The sequence below is a fragment of the Aspergillus flavus genome, chromosome 7 (assembly GCF_009017415.1).
Source record: "Aspergillus flavus chromosome 7, complete sequence".
NCBI lineage: Eukaryota > Fungi > Ascomycota > Eurotiomycetes > Eurotiales > Aspergillaceae > Aspergillus > Aspergillus flavus.
The window spans coordinates 2,433,180-2,447,844 of NC_092404.1; the positions used below are offsets into that span (position 1 = coordinate 2,433,180).

The 14,665-nt window shown below is 49.0% G+C and overlaps 6 protein-coding genes across 6 annotated transcripts; 3 read left to right on the top strand and 3 right to left on the bottom strand.

Annotated features, from left to right (window-relative positions):
• Positions 1 to 1,779: 1,779 nt before the first annotated feature.
• F9C07_2146490 (myo-inositol transporter) lies at positions 1,780 to 5,469 on the bottom strand. The gene is made up of 4 exons (XM_071509204.1): positions 4,744 to 5,469; positions 3,944 to 4,678; positions 3,701 to 3,891; positions 1,780 to 3,641 (listed from the first exon to the last, which is right to left on the bottom strand). The coding sequence occupies exons 1-4, from the start codon at positions 4,913 to 4,915 to the stop codon at positions 3,156 to 3,158; spliced, it is 1,584 nt and encodes a 527-aa protein (XP_071367082.1). The 5' UTR covers positions 4,916 to 5,469; the 3' UTR covers positions 1,780 to 3,155.
• On the bottom strand, positions 2,465 to 3,043 carry F9C07_6027 (uncharacterized protein; the record flags this gene model as incomplete). The annotated part of the gene is made up of 3 exons (XM_071511423.1): positions 2,465 to 2,643; positions 2,695 to 2,733; positions 3,022 to 3,043. 3 exons carry the CDS (start codon positions 3,041 to 3,043, stop codon positions 2,474 to 2,476), a joined length of 231 nt encoding a protein of 76 aa, XP_071367081.1. The 3' UTR covers positions 2,465 to 2,473.
• A 310-nt stretch (positions 5,470 to 5,779) lies between the features above and the next one.
• Positions 5,780 to 7,429, top strand: F9C07_6029 (putative cytochrome P450 monooxygenase; the record flags this gene model as incomplete). Its single annotated transcript, XM_041294900.1, has 2 exons — positions 5,780 to 5,885; positions 5,949 to 7,429. 2 exons carry the CDS (start codon positions 5,780 to 5,782, stop codon positions 7,427 to 7,429), a joined length of 1,587 nt encoding a protein of 528 aa, XP_041150561.1.
• A 629-nt stretch (positions 7,430 to 8,058) lies between these two features.
• On the top strand, positions 8,059 to 10,834 carry F9C07_1889305 (NADP/FAD dependent oxidoreductase). The gene has a single exon (XM_041287287.2). The coding sequence runs from the start codon at positions 8,576 to 8,578 to the stop codon at positions 10,673 to 10,675; it is 2,100 nt and encodes a 699-aa protein (XP_041150562.1). The 5' UTR covers positions 8,059 to 8,575; the 3' UTR covers positions 10,676 to 10,834.
• Positions 10,835 to 11,978, top strand: F9C07_1889165 (uncharacterized protein). The gene is made up of 2 exons (XM_041294908.2): positions 10,835 to 11,742; positions 11,802 to 11,978. Exons 1-2 carry the CDS (start codon positions 10,994 to 10,996, stop codon positions 11,905 to 11,907), a joined length of 855 nt encoding a protein of 284 aa, XP_041150563.1. The 5' UTR covers positions 10,835 to 10,993; the 3' UTR covers positions 11,908 to 11,978.
• Positions 11,979 to 12,048: 70 nt separating this feature from the next.
• On the bottom strand, positions 12,049 to 14,120 carry F9C07_2229883 (magnesium transporter NIPA-domain-containing protein; the record flags this gene model as incomplete). Its single annotated transcript, XM_071509850.1, has 2 exons — positions 12,049 to 13,299; positions 13,380 to 14,120. The coding sequence occupies 2 exons, from the start codon at positions 14,118 to 14,120 to the stop codon at positions 12,049 to 12,051; spliced, it is 1,992 nt and encodes a 663-aa protein (XP_071367083.1).
• Between the last annotated feature and the right edge of the window lie 545 nt (positions 14,121 to 14,665).

Here is a 14,665-nt window from a genome sequence, read left to right on the forward strand (position 1 = left end):
AATAATAATAATATCAATAAAAATAAAAATTAACTGAATTATTAAAAATGATTCAAAGGCCAAATAATACTAATAAATATAATAATAAAAATAACAAATGAATCCATGTCCGGGACCATTCGGCCAGGATTGCCTTGTGTAACAGTGTAGGTCGATCCCTGTGCCCGAAAAGGTGGGCAGTTGAGCCTATCACCGAACCCTCTCGGACGAAGATCGGACCTCATCTTGGCCAGCGAGAGGTGTTACTTTCGGCTGATACTTGCACTATAGTCAGGTCGGGATGACACTCGATGGGGCCATCTCTGGTCAGCTCTGAATCACCAACCCTGACGTGGAGGAATGGGAATGACATGGGATGAAACGAGTGGTGGAAGGTGACCAATTTGGCATCTGGCAAGGACTGAACAACTACCCAACTTGGCGATAACGTGAACTTTACCTATCACTAAACTCAGTACATATTGGTATTGGCCACGGATCCTGCCTAGTACGAAGTACTAGTACTAGTCTACGATGATGATGTCGGTAGGGATGGATGTACTGTACATTCGACAGTGAGTCCGGACAATGAATGTACCGAACGGGAACGCCAAGGACGAAGAAAGCAGGGCGAATTTGCCCACGGACCTCTTGCTTTCTGGATGTTGAATCAAGTTGTAGAGAATTGGAATTGTAAAGAAAAAGACGAAAGAGGGAAAAAAGAGGGAAAGTGGAATAAGAAAGGAAGAGAATTGCCATGATTGGTGGAAGGAAGGGATTCTGCACATGCCGAGTGGATGAGCGGATGCGATCGACTGGCTGAGGGAGCGACCACGTCAGTCACGACACGGGCTCACCGTTGACGCTGTGAACCCAGTCAGCATTATTTCTCTTCTGGTTTTCTGGTCCGAAATAAATTACTTACCTCTCCGATAATTACTACTATTTTAATCAAATCTTAATCAATTCATCAGAGAGAGAGAGAGACAGTAAAAAGATGTGTTGGACCAACTCCCCTCCTATCATCCCCCTCCCCTCCCTTCCTCGGTGTGCGATTTGATTCGGAGATACTTGTGTCGAAGGATAGTACTGTATACCTACTACTCTGCTAGGTCGAATAGTAGTCCACGATCTAAATGTTACTACTACTTTAGTTCTTTTCTCTTCTCCCCCTTCCCCCTCTTTAGTACCGTACCTGTATTATCTCAAATCACAAGGAGACCTGATCAATACGTGGTACTAGTACTACGGTTTAGTACTAAGGTCTGACCGCAGATTCGAAAGGACCCCAACTTCGTTTACCCAATTTCTCCCCCCTCCTTGCTGAGTGCGGATGGATCCATCCTTTTAGTGTCCTCTAGGGCCTGGGCCGTTTCCCCTCTAACTCGACGGGATCCGGGTTTCAGCTGCAGCGACCCGTGGTGCATATGCGAGTGTAGACCGGGATCGCCTGTCTTGGGGTTTTTGGGAACGGGCTTACATCGTAGTACATGTACTTACTGTTGGAAGCGAATCGGACCAACTTTGATTTTTATTTTATTTTATTTTTTTTTTCAGTTTTGGATTTTGGGGTCCCTTATCATTTCTTTCCCTTTTTTTTTCTTTTTCTTTTCTTCCTCCTTCTTACTCTTACTTTTTCAAGATCACATTTGTTTTTTCTTTCTATAAATATCAAGACATAGATATGAAATGAAGCGGCATTTGCCACAATACCAGCTCAACGCAGGTAAAATTACATCGATGAAATCGGCGCATGGACCCGCGATCTCCAATGCAGAACCGAGCAGAAACCACGACTAGTGAAAGTAGTGCGCGGGGGTCACCAGTCGGTCTGTTCTCAATCTCTCTCTCTCTCTCTCTCTTTTTTTTTTTTTTTTTTTTTTCTTTTCAATTGTTGTCCAGCTTGGACATGTCTTGGTGTCATGTAGGTCTCTCTCGTGTACCAAGATCATGTCCACCTGGGAAATCGATCATGCAATCCATATCCCGAAAGAAGAAAAAAGAATTCTTAAAAAAAATTAGACTTTTAAGATATCTGTATGCATGTGTAAATAGAACTATAAGTAGCATGCCTTAACTAAGGCAGCGCCTCAATTTTGTCAGACGCCACGAGGGACATCAAAAGAAGTAGAAAAGAGAGAGAGAAAAGGAAGAAATGACGTAGCAATCGAAGCACACCCACGTATTAAGCTTTCCCTCAATGATCCAGATCAAGAAAAAAACACTATCATGTTTTTCGTTTCAATAAATCATTGAAATAAATCAGCATACCGAACGATGATGACGAGGTTTGTGATACGGACTCCTGCCCATTCCGAACTAGATCGATTGTCAATCCTTTCCCCGTTGGGATCTGTCAGCACACCTTTTTCTGGTTGACCGCTCTCGCTCACCGTCATTTGTGTCGCGTCGATGGGATGATTTGGCGGAGCTCTGGAATGTTGTGTGCGACGCGACTGGGGGTCATGTGCGTTGGTCGATGATGTTACTGGATTTAGACATTCGAGTACACCTGAGACAGGAGGAGTGTATCTCCATACAATCCCCATGGGTAGTAGGTAAGATAGGTGCCTTGGGGGCAGCCTGACAATTGGGGGCCGTAGGATTTCGCCTTGTTCGTCGAGATGAATTGATACCTGCTTGGGTTGTCGCTCGAGAGATATTCTGTATCGCTGTTGTACTTGATCATGGGCAATAGATTGAACATATCTATACCTGTATGGACGTGTAGTACATATATCTGTATACCGGTACCTGAGTATATATATCTGTATGTCAATGTATATCCTAGGCTGGATGTCAACCGTCGAGATTCAACTGCTGCTGTCTATCAATACAGGGTTGATCACTGCATACTCGTGATCCAGGAATCTATACTGCATGGCTCATGTATAGCTTAATCTTGTCCTGTGCAGCGTCAGAGGCTCGCGCAGGGATTTTCATCTCGGAGAACTGCATGGCATTCTATCTCTACCCTATGCTACATCTATATACGAAATAAAAGCAATGACCCAGAATCCCTGCATCGAGCAAGTGTCTAACCCCGGCGGATCTCTCTAGACATCTAAAACTCTAAATGGCCATGAATCGTAAGCCCTCATGAAGGGTTTCAACCTATGGGCAGGCCGTCAGCTGGCTGCCCAAGCGTGGTATAGTCGGACGGACGCTCCGGTGCATCACGCCGTGCTCCCCTCTGCATCTCTAGCCTCGTGAAGTTCTTTCTGCACCTCCCGTGCATACTTGACTCCAAATCCATGGTTATATATCTCTCGGACAGACTCGAGAGGCATGTTATGAACCTCTGCATAGCAGAAAATCGCAAAGATGAATCCAAGCAAGCATATTCCAGCGTAGAAACCAAAGGTTCCACTAGGGGTCATTCCCTTCATCATCGACAGAAAGGTTGATGATATAATGATGTTGCAGCCCCAGCAGGTTACGCTGTTCATCATGGTCCCCAATGCACGAACTTCGAGAGGTAGAAACTCCGTCCCCACCCAAGAGATCGGGGCGACACCTGCCGAGTAGAAGGCAATATATACGATGAGAGACACGAGAAGCAAGATATTAGGCCAGCCCATCTCGCGCGTCTCAACGGCCGTGAGGTCATGGTTCACTGGAATCCAGTGGAAGGCTACAGAGGCAACCACCAAAGATAGGCACTATTCACGATTAGTATGATCTCTTTTTCAATGTAGACTATTTTGAAAAGGATGCTTGCCATTCCAAGGATGGTAACCAGGAGCATACGCCGTCGGCCGAAGCGGTCAATGAAGATGAAGTTTGGGAATCCAAATATAAAATTAGTGGCTCCAACCACTATTGACACCACGGTGGGCTTGTCAAACCCAACCATTGAAAAGAGCGTGGAGGCGTAGTACATAAGCGAATTGAAGCCTCCGAGTTGGGATACTGCTCGCTATTAGCTGGTGACCTAAAGGATGAGGACTGTGGGTTCACCTACCCGCCATAACGGCGCAAGCAGTTATAAGAGCTCGCACATTCTGACCAACAGTAAAAAGCTGTCTCATCTGCCATGCAAGGCTCTTATTAGATATCGACGCGGTGGCTTCTTCAATTGAATATCGGATCAGTCTCGCCTTCGCATCGACCTGTCGGTCAGTGGCTCGTGGGAATATCTTCGAAATCACACGCCTAGCCTCTTCCAGTCGACCATGTAGGACCAACTGACGAGGTGTCTCAGGGCAAAATGGCATCATCGCAACGAGCAACAAAGCAGGTACTGCGCCGAGGCCCACCATGTATCTCCACCCAGAAGCCACATCCGTGAACGCGGCGCCGAGTGCATATGAGACAAGCTGACCGAAAGTGACACATATATTGTCAAAGACTATGAGGCGGCCACGAAACCGCGCCGGGGCCATTTCTCCAATGTACAATGGGACAATCATCGCGGCCTCGCCGACGCCGAAGCCCACAACGAGGCGACCAACAGTCATCTGGGGGAGCGAGTATGCGGCTGCCTGAATTATGCTTCCTATGAAGAAGATGATACAGCCTACGTAAATGGCAAGTTTCCGGCCGTATTTGTCGGCTGTCATGCCCGCCGCTACTGAGCCTATCAGAGCGCCTCCGGAGGTGATAGAGGTAATTAACTCTTGTTCATTGGAGCTGAGTGGTTTCCCCAGGTCCGACCCCAGATTGACGAGTACAGAAGATATAACCCCCGTGTCATAGCCTGGCGAGTCATTTGATTAGTGGGATTCACATAAAGAGGCTATATAGGCCACCAGTGACACTTACCGAAAAGAAAGCCACCCATGGACACCGCACAGACAATCAGCCATACTGCTTTCCCGGGATGGGTTTCCTCAATGGAGTCATCTAAGGCTATTGAGACCAGGTCCTCATCGTGGAAGATCTCCGCTTTATTCTCAGAGATTTGCAGTGAATCAGAATCCATGATCGATGGCATCACCGTGTTATAAGATCAATTGGGTTATGAAATATATCAATACAAAGGATGACACATGAGAGAAAACCGAAAGCTAGGTAAAGTGACACGGAAAGGAGAATGTGCAATCAACCCGCCTACTACTCACCAGTTTACCCACTAAGTACTGAAAACAACAACATTCATATAGTAGATATTTCCCCTCACACCAATGCATTGAATTCACCAGCCACGGGTATTGCCCTCAGATTCCGTCGCGTTCCATGGGGCGGAGAAATGCCGATGTGGGCTTCCCCAGACCCGAAGTTGGCTTCAGGGCTCCAGGCTCTGCTGCCCTTGATAGCGTTTATCCGCCCTATCATTTGTCGAGTGCCCTTAGGGTTATTGTGTCAACAGCATGGGATTCGACTTAGTGAGACTGTCAAATCCAATGACACGAACTGAATAGTAGCCGCCCCTTGGCCCTTTTGGCGAGAGTCCACAGGAGGAAAATGCGGAGTAGTGACGTTCGGTTGAAGTCCAGATGGAGCCCCACGATTTCTTATAACCTATCGCGATTGGCACATGACTGGGGGTTGGAAAAAGATAAAAATAAAAGGGAAATATTTCCCGCACGTGCAACCCACCTTCAACCTGATCATGATGGGAAGTTTACCCCGTGTGCCCGTACATCATCGTTCCCATGGAAAGTAACAATTTACGATCGCCAGAGGCGCTTTACGGCTCCATTGTCTCGGGTTCCTTGGTCTCTGCTCGATACATATAAGTATCTGGCTTCGTGTATCACTATGGGCGGACAAGCAGGAAAACATTATTCTCAACTTCTCTCTTCATTTCAATTTCATATTGCCTACTTGTCTTGAGGCAGAGACCATCAAGCACAAGATGTGGTCCGCTCTATCTATCGCCCCATATGCGCTTGTGCTGGGGCTCTTTTCCCTTCTGTATTTTGTCGTCTTTCCATGGGTAGAGTACATCCGGGACCCCAAGGGTATGTGTTTGAGAAGACCTTTGTCCCCTACCATTTTGAAGACATCCTGCTGACATTTATTAGGGCTTCGGAAATACCCAAACATGAACCCCTTCTCTGGGATGTCTGCGGTACCTTTCATGCTCTTAGCATCGAGAGGGTTCCGCTCGAAAGAGCTTCAGGAACTACACAGAACAAAGCCTGTCATTCGAACCGGACCCAATATGCTGTCGTACGGTGATGTACGTGCCATCAAGGATATCTATGGACACAACACCAAGTGCATCAAGGATCCCTCCTACATTGTGACGGCTGGCACGCACTACCATCTTGCGGATGTGGTCGACAAGCCTGACCACGCACGGAAGCGTAAGGTCCTCTCATCCGCATATGCGCTCAAGAACTTGGAGACATGGGAGCACAAAGTCAGTGACAAAGTCGAGAAAGTTGTCGCACATTTCGATAAAGTATGCACGGCACCACCCTCGGCTGCCGTGGCAGCGGGCAAAATGGCACCGGATCCGAAGGACCTCACAGTTGACTTCCGAGCTTGGACCAACTTCTTCACTCTTGATGCAATTGCTGATATCGGACTCTCGGAAAAGCTTGGCTTCCTGGATTCGGGAAGCGATGTTTGTATTGCTGAGAGAAAGGACGGCTCCACATACGAGGTCAACCTCCGTGAGGCCCTTTATCCCACTGCTCGCAAGCAGTCGCTCATTCTGTGGAACTATGAATGGTATCCGGTTCTTAACAAGATGGTTAACATAATACCATTCTTCAATCGGATGCAGAATTCATCAGACAACTGGGATAACATCGTGTGGCGTCGGTCAATGAACCGCCTCCGTCGGTATGAGGCAGGTGAAAAGCTCGAGGACTTTTTTCAGGCAATGATGGAAGACAAGAACGGCCGAGCCAACAACTTGGAATGGGGTGAGATCGTGGCTGAGATGAACATCATGATGAACGCCGGCAGTGTTACAACCGCCATCGCCATCGCGAACGTTATGTATCAGCTTCTTCGGAACCCGCAGAGCTTGAAAAAGCTTCAAGAGGAGATCGATGCCGTGCTGGACGCGGATGAGATCGTCGCCCCCTACGATAAAGTGAAGCACCTCCCGTATCTCCGGGCATGCTTGGATGAATCTCTTCGCATCTTTCCACCAACTTCGCATGGGCTCCCTCGTGAAACTCCGCCAGAGGGTATGGAGATCCTGGGCGAATGGGTTCCCGGCAACACGTCGGTTAGCATGTCCGCATATGTGGCACACCGTGATGAGAGCGTCTTCCCCAAGGCAGATCAATACATTCCTGAACGGTGGCTAGGAGAAGAAGGCAAGGCTCTTCAGCCATACTTGATCGCATTCTCGGCGGGTGCGAGATCCTGCATTGGTCGGAATATTTCTTATCTGGAGCAGACTAAGATCTTGGCTACGCTGGTACACCGATACGATTTTGCACTGCCGTATCCCGGATGGGAGCTGAAGCGGTTAGAGACCATGAATCTGATTTTGGGAGATATGCCGGTTAAGGTGTGGAGGCGCAATGTGCAGGAGGCATGAACAGTTAAAATATTCACGATATTCCTTCTTCCTATCCCCTTTTCTTTCTCTGATCTTGCTCCATTTGGACTTTCTTATCCTGGCATAGACTTTACAGTGTATGAATATATTATATCCTCTTGTTGCGTTGATGGGCGTCGAAATTAGATATAGCTTTCAATTATATACTTGTCACCCTGCAAGAACTATTCGGCCTTGGCCCTCAGTAAGTTTAAGTGTGAACATTTGATCTACGACATGGTTAAGCTTGGTTTATTGTTATATATTGTATAAGCTGTAAATGAAATTTCAGGTCTGGATGCAACGTATTCTCCGGGGTATAGCGAGCAAGATACTCCTTACCCTAAGTTCAGCGGTGGAAGTTGGGTTTTCTGTAGGTTATGGATTACCACCTGTAAATCTCCATGACGGGATCCAAGATATCGACTCGATAGTCAGGACCCATGGATTGGGATGGGATGTTGTTGAATATGCGATTGAACATGCCATGACTCGTCAATTGATAGTATCTGCTGTCCTACCCCGCGCGTTGGCCAGCGAATATCAGCTTGGCAGATGATCCACTTTCCTTTTGGCCACTTTCTGCCCCGTGCGTGATTGACTTACTGATTGATATAACTCTAAAGATAAACCCCCTCTCGAAGAAGAAATATTCCCCGCGAGGGAATCTTTTCCCTTCCTTTTCTTCTCTTTTTGCCTCCACGCAAATTGAGATCATAACTTAATTCGAATCTCCGTTTCTCCACGTTCCCAATAGGATCCACACCCGCGGTTTCCCCAGATGTCGAGGCCCTGGCGATTAACTCTTGTTCGAACATGGATCGTGGTGATCACCTGGCCCTGCGGTTTGCTGGATCGAGAAATGTCGCCCGTCCGACCGGATTTCCTCTGACTTTTGAGAAGTGGAGTCAAAAGATGGTCAAAGACCGACATGTCTCGATTAGGGATTATGCCTCCGAGTCTTGTCGCTTTTCCCTCTTTGGGTAGTTTTGGACTATCTACTCCGTACGCATCTTCTGGCGATGTATATAAGACCCGGCCTTCCATCACTCGCTCATCTCCCCTCCGGTTGACTCTCACGACTATCAAAGCTACTGAGTTTCATATCCTCTATCAATAGTACTACAGTCACACCATAGACACACTATGACGCCCCCGTGGCCTCTGCCTCTCAACATCCCGCCGGACGCTCTACAAGAGCTCTCTAAAACCCTCACTCCCACCGGTATTGCCGACTACTCAGCCCTGACCATCTTCTCCGTGGCAGCCGCCACATATCTCTCCCGAGGCTACCTCTGGGACCAGCCTGACCCATACCAGCATCTCGTTTACGAACGACCACAGCTCAAGAATGGAGGTGCTGCCGGCTCTGCCACAAAAGAAACCCGAAACATCGCCAAGAAATTGGAAGAGTCCAGCAAAGACATGGTCGTTTTCTGGGGCTCCCAGTCCGGCACCGCTGAGGGGTTCGCTAACCGCTTGGCGCGAGAGATCTCGTTGCGATTCGGCCTGAGCGCCATGACGGCAGACCTATCCGATTATGATCCTGAGACCATCGCTGAGGTTCCACAGTCAAAGCTGGTCGGCTTCCTCCTGTCCACCTATGGCGAGGGAGATCCCAGTGATAACACGGCGGAGTTATGGGATTGGGTCAACAAGACCAAGGATCAGGGGCAGCTGTTGTCCTCCGTAAGGTACTTTGCCTTTGGCCTGGGAAATAGGAACTATAAATACTATAACCGCGTCGTCGACGTCGTGGTGGAGGCGCTGGATAAACTAGGTGCGAAAGCTGTGATGCCAGTCGGAAAGGCCGATGATGCCGAAGGTGCTACCCAGGAAGACTTCATGACCTGGAAGGAGAGCCTATTTGCCGTACTGAAGGGCCTGGGATTCCAGGAACATGAGGTCCAGTACATGCCCACCTTATCTGTACAAGAGGACGAATCCCTGGAGCCAATTGACTTGCATAATGGAGAGCCGGATGGAGGCTCCCTCAAGGCTCAGTGCTCGCCCATTCGGCCTTTGGCCATCTCCGCTTCTCGGGAGCTGTTCAACTCATCCGACCGACACTGTCTTCACATCGATTTGGATCTCACCAGCCAACCGGAGTTCACATACAAGACCGGTGATCATCTTGCCATCTGGCCTGGAAACCCTGACTCCGAGGTGGAGCGTCTCCTTCAAGCCCTGGGTCTCTCATCGCGTCGCGACGTGCCTATCACTATTAAGTCGCTTGACTCCGCTACAAAAGTGAAGATTCCTTCCCCAACCACTGTCGCAACTGTCTTCCGTTACTACCTCGAAATCTGTGGTCCCGTGAATCGAGACAATGTCTTGGGACTGGCACAGTTCGCCCCGACCCCCGATGCAAAAGCATATCTCCAGCAACTCGGTCAAGATAAGGCTAGTTATGCTGCATTTATCAACAAGAACCATGTCAACCTCGGTCGACTGCTGCAACAAGCTAGCACTGAGACGTGGAACATCCCCCTATCATACCTCGTTGAAACTCTCCCTCTCATGCAACCACGATACTACTCTATCTCATCCAGCAGTGTAATCTCCCCGCGCAAGGCCTCAATCACAGTCGTCGTCTCGACCACCCCTGTTCCCGAGAACGGAGACGAACTGATCCACGGCGTTACGTCCAACTACCTCCTCGCTGTCTCGGAGAACCTCCGCTCTGCTCCTCACCCAGAAGGACTCACATATCATCTCAACGGACCTAGTGATTCCCTACAAGGCGGAAAGGTGCTCTCGCACCTGCGTAAGAGCAAATTCAAGCTCCCCACTCTGGCCAAGTGCCCACTTATCATGGTTGCGGCAGGCACAGGTCTGGCGCCATTCCGGGCGTTCATCGCCGAGCGTCGACAGCTCCAGCAGATCGGAAGGGAGGTTGGCGAGATGCTGCTTATCTTCGGATGTCGGAGACACGATGAGGACTTCATCTACCGGGATGAGCTGGAAGAGATGACGAGTGTGCTAGGAGAGAAGCTGCGCATCGTCACTGCGTACTCGCGTGAGGATAAAAAGCAATACGTTCAGGATAAGATCTCAGAGGTTGGCGACGATGTTTACCGACTGATTGATGAAGGAGCCAACTTCTATATCTGTGGAAAGGCGGAGATGGCAAGGGAGGTCGAGAAGGCGGTGGCGGGGGTAATGAGCCAGAAGGGTCAGGATGAGGCGAATGAGTGGAGGACAAGAATGAAGAGAAGGAACAAGTGGCAGGAGGATGTGTGGTAGATATTTTTTCATTAATTGTTACTCTCCATATATGTATATATTCCCATAGACTTATCTACGATTTGTTTTGTCATGACGCAATGCGATTAATTTCACGTCTAAATCTCAGAGCTATTCCAACCCCACTAAACCGCATACCAAACCCGAAAGCGAAGCAAAGCTAGCTCAAAACAGCAAAACATCAACACCGAACCATGGTATAACCGAACCAGGACTTTTTATCTTCCAACAAAAACCACACCCAACAATCCAAAGAAACAAAAAAAGAAAGAACCTCGTCCAAAACAAAAAAGAAACAAAAAAACAAAAGAAAAGAAAATGTCCAACACAAACCAACCCCCACCAAAGAAAACAACACCAACCCCCCAAAACCACCTCACCTTCGATTCCTGGAATAGCTGCGCCACGGGCCACCAACGGGCCGATTCCTCAACAGGAACCGCCTGGCGACGAACAAGAGAAGAGAAACTCGCTCGACAGTTCAATTCCGCATCGGGAGACTGCACAGATTCTCTGGGGGGTGTTACATCCCTTCTCAAAGAAGAGAAAGGGGAATGGGTATGGGCTCATACAAAAAATCGGGGTGAATCAAGGGATCCAGGACAGCGGGATATTCGGTCTATGATGCGTGTCGGGAAGCGTTCGAGGGATGTGTCTGATGCGGGAAAGGATCAGGATTCGTCCGAGAGGAAGTTGAAGGTTTCGAAAGTCGCCGGTTTGGGGGTGGATGCGTCCATGGGTTCTTTGGATGAGTTGTTGCTGCCGCCGCCGCCGCCGTCGTCATTATCGGCCCAGGTCAAGGATGTACCGCAGGTTTTTAAGGGCGTTACGGTTTATATTAACAGCACTTATCATCCTGGTGTCTCGGATCACTATTTGAAACGGCTCCTTACCATGCATGGGGCTGCGGTTTCCCTGTCGCTTTCGAGGAAGGTCTCCCATGTTATTGTTGCGAAGCCTAATACGGGGCCTGGGATGGGCTCCGGTGGGGGCCTTGCGGCCTCGAAGTTACAGAAGGAGATCTCACGGGGTGGGTGGAAGGGGATCAAAATTGTTTTCGTTGAATGGTATTTTATCTTTCCGGTTGGGGGACGTGCGTGTGCTTGATGCTGACTATAAAACATAGGGCCCTGGAGAGTATCGAGGCTGGGAAGCGGCTGTCTGAGGCTAGGTTTGCGATGGAGATCATGCCAAAGGGGCAAAGGAGTGTTCTGTCTTTTACTGGCATCTGATATGGTTTATGGAGTTTCAAGGTCTATATATTGTGATACCCTCATGAATCAAGTCGTTATTTTATATACATCGTTATCATTATCATACAAGCATGTCTACACATAAGCGCCCTTTGGCCTACCCCTTGTCTCACCATCGCCCTAGGGCCGTCGCCACCCTCCTTGTTCCCAACCTCTGCTTGGACCCGACGACAGCGACCCTGCGCTTGCGTCAGACATGCGGCGGTAGCTAGGTAAACCAAGCTCGACCTGAGTGTAGGGCTCTAGAGGCGGTTCGTCTGGTAATGGCGGTAGTGGGTTCCGTATAAGCCGGGACGGCCGCTGTGGGCTGGTCTCAACTGAATGGAAGTGATGTTCTTGGTATGGCGGTGCTGCAGTAAACGTATGTGCACCTGATGGTAACTCGTCCTCCATACTATCATTCGAATATGTACGATCCAGTTTCTCATCCATATCGTCCCTCGAGTCTCCTCGGACCAGCCCTAAACGTTCCTCTTCCGTGGGTTTACGTTCATGGCCCTTCCGCAAGATGCCCCGAGGGGACTTGGGCACGTCAGACTTGGGTCGATGGAAAGCATGGAATGAAAATTGGCGTTTAGAACCATGTGCTGGAGGTTCAGGGGGTTCATCTGCCCATGTTATAGAATGAGATGTGTCACTTCGAGCTGGTCCGTGATAACTTGTGTCGCCTCTGCTGCTATGGATCGATGACATAGGGGCTAGAGCCGCCGGTTGACTAGGGTCATGGTCTCGAATTGGTTGCCATGAATGACTCGGAGACCGCATTCGAATCTCATCTAAGAAAGAACGACTACTCTGCCTGGTATTGGGGCGCTCTGATTCATCCGGGAACCGGGACATTCCCAATGGGGGGAGCGGCTTCTTGACTGACGGCGTGCGAGTTCCACTCCGGGTCATCGTTGGTCCTTCACCGAGGACAGTCTTGCGCCGGCGCAAACCATCCCACTCGATGATCTCATTCTCTGCAGGCGGGTGTAGCTTGTCTTCTTGTCGTTCTCTTAAATAGCGTCGTGCCTCCTCTGCCTCCATCGTACGGCGGGGTGTAGATATCCTACGAATAATAGCGGCAGTCCCACGGATAGAATCGGCCTTGGGCTCTGTCTCTGGCTCTTCCTGTGTGGCCACCTCACGAATCTGGTCGAGGTCGCCTTTGAAGACAGCGGAGTCGGGGACGTCCTTGGCGGACTTGGAGAGCTGCAGTAGGACAACACCGGCGCAGATCTGCAAAAAGCCCAGGATGACTGTAGCGATCTGCATGCCAGTCCCTTTGAAACCTTGGAAAAGAATTGCCGAAGTGATAATCGTGGCGCTGGTGAAAAAGACGTAGTAGGTAGGAGTTACCAAGGCGGCATTGAAGATGTTCAACGCTTTCTGGACAGCGTTAGTAAATAGTCAACAAAGTACTCCGTAGATGAAGTCAATTGGAGAAGGGCAATTGGGCGGAGACAAACATTGAGATAAATAATTTCAGTCAATAAAGTCGCCACGACGAACGCAAACAAGACGTAGAGAAACCAATGCTTGAACTGCGATTCCCCGTTGATCTGCGCCAAAATCGCCGCTCCCAGTCCCTGCGTAGCGACCACGCTTAACCCACCAATAGAACTGCAGATACTAATGTAGACGAACATGCTCTTCTTTCCGTATCGAGGCCCAGCCCACACAGCCGTGACGATGCTGCCCACGATGATAACGCCAGCGTACGACAAAAACCCGGGGGCGATGACATATTTCTGCATTTCCTGAATGTTGCTTACGGATGACTGCTCAGGCGCATTCATCGCAATGATAACAGAGCCGAGAATGCAGGTAAAACAGCCAACCTTACCGACGAAACTCAGCCGTTCCTTGAGGAAGATGGCAGATAGAATCGTCGTCACCACGACTGACAGCGCACCCAACGGAGTCACCAAAATTGCATCAACGAAGGCATAAGCGACGAAGTTGCAAAGCTCCCCGATTATCATTAGCGTCATACCAGCCCACCAGTAGAAGTTCTTCAAGTATCCGTACCCCTCGCCGGCCTCCTCATTGTATTTGACGTTGGCCCTCAGCAGACCCGTCTTTTTGAGTACGAACGAAACACCGATGAATAGACCCGATGCGACCGCTAAAGATATACCGATGGCTTTGTAGGAGGCCGGTCGACCGCTTCCGGAATCGGAGCGAGCCTCGAGAGTTGAAAAATCCATGTGTAACAGAAGCGCGCATGAACACTGCCAGCAGTGTGTCTATTATCTGCGTTCAGAGAGTATGTACACGACAAGATATATGAATAGTCGAATAAAAATAGAACCAGCGCGAAACGAGCGCTACTCCATGAAAGCGACTCGTGGTGGCGGCGATAAGGGTTTCGATTGGGCGCTTCGAAGGTTAGATAGATGGAATGCGTGGTTGATAGGTGCCGGGGAATGTGTCAGAGTTTACTCCGAAGGACATGCATGTAGAAAGGAGCAGAACAACAAACGAGAATTCCAGGAGCGAGAAGAAAAAAGATCAACCCAGAGCCCAGGGGACAAATAAGAAAACCCCGTCTGTAAGGAAGCAAGTAAGAAAGAGAGAGGCTGGTGGTGCGGGTGGGAGAGAAGCGTGACCCACTACCGTTCAATATAATTTAACAGAATTGAATGACCAATCTTAAACGCGATTTTTCTTTTTCTTTTCTTTTCTTTTCTTTTTTTTTGTAAAAAAAAATATTATTGATTATTATTATTATTTTTTTTTTTGAGAAAAAAAC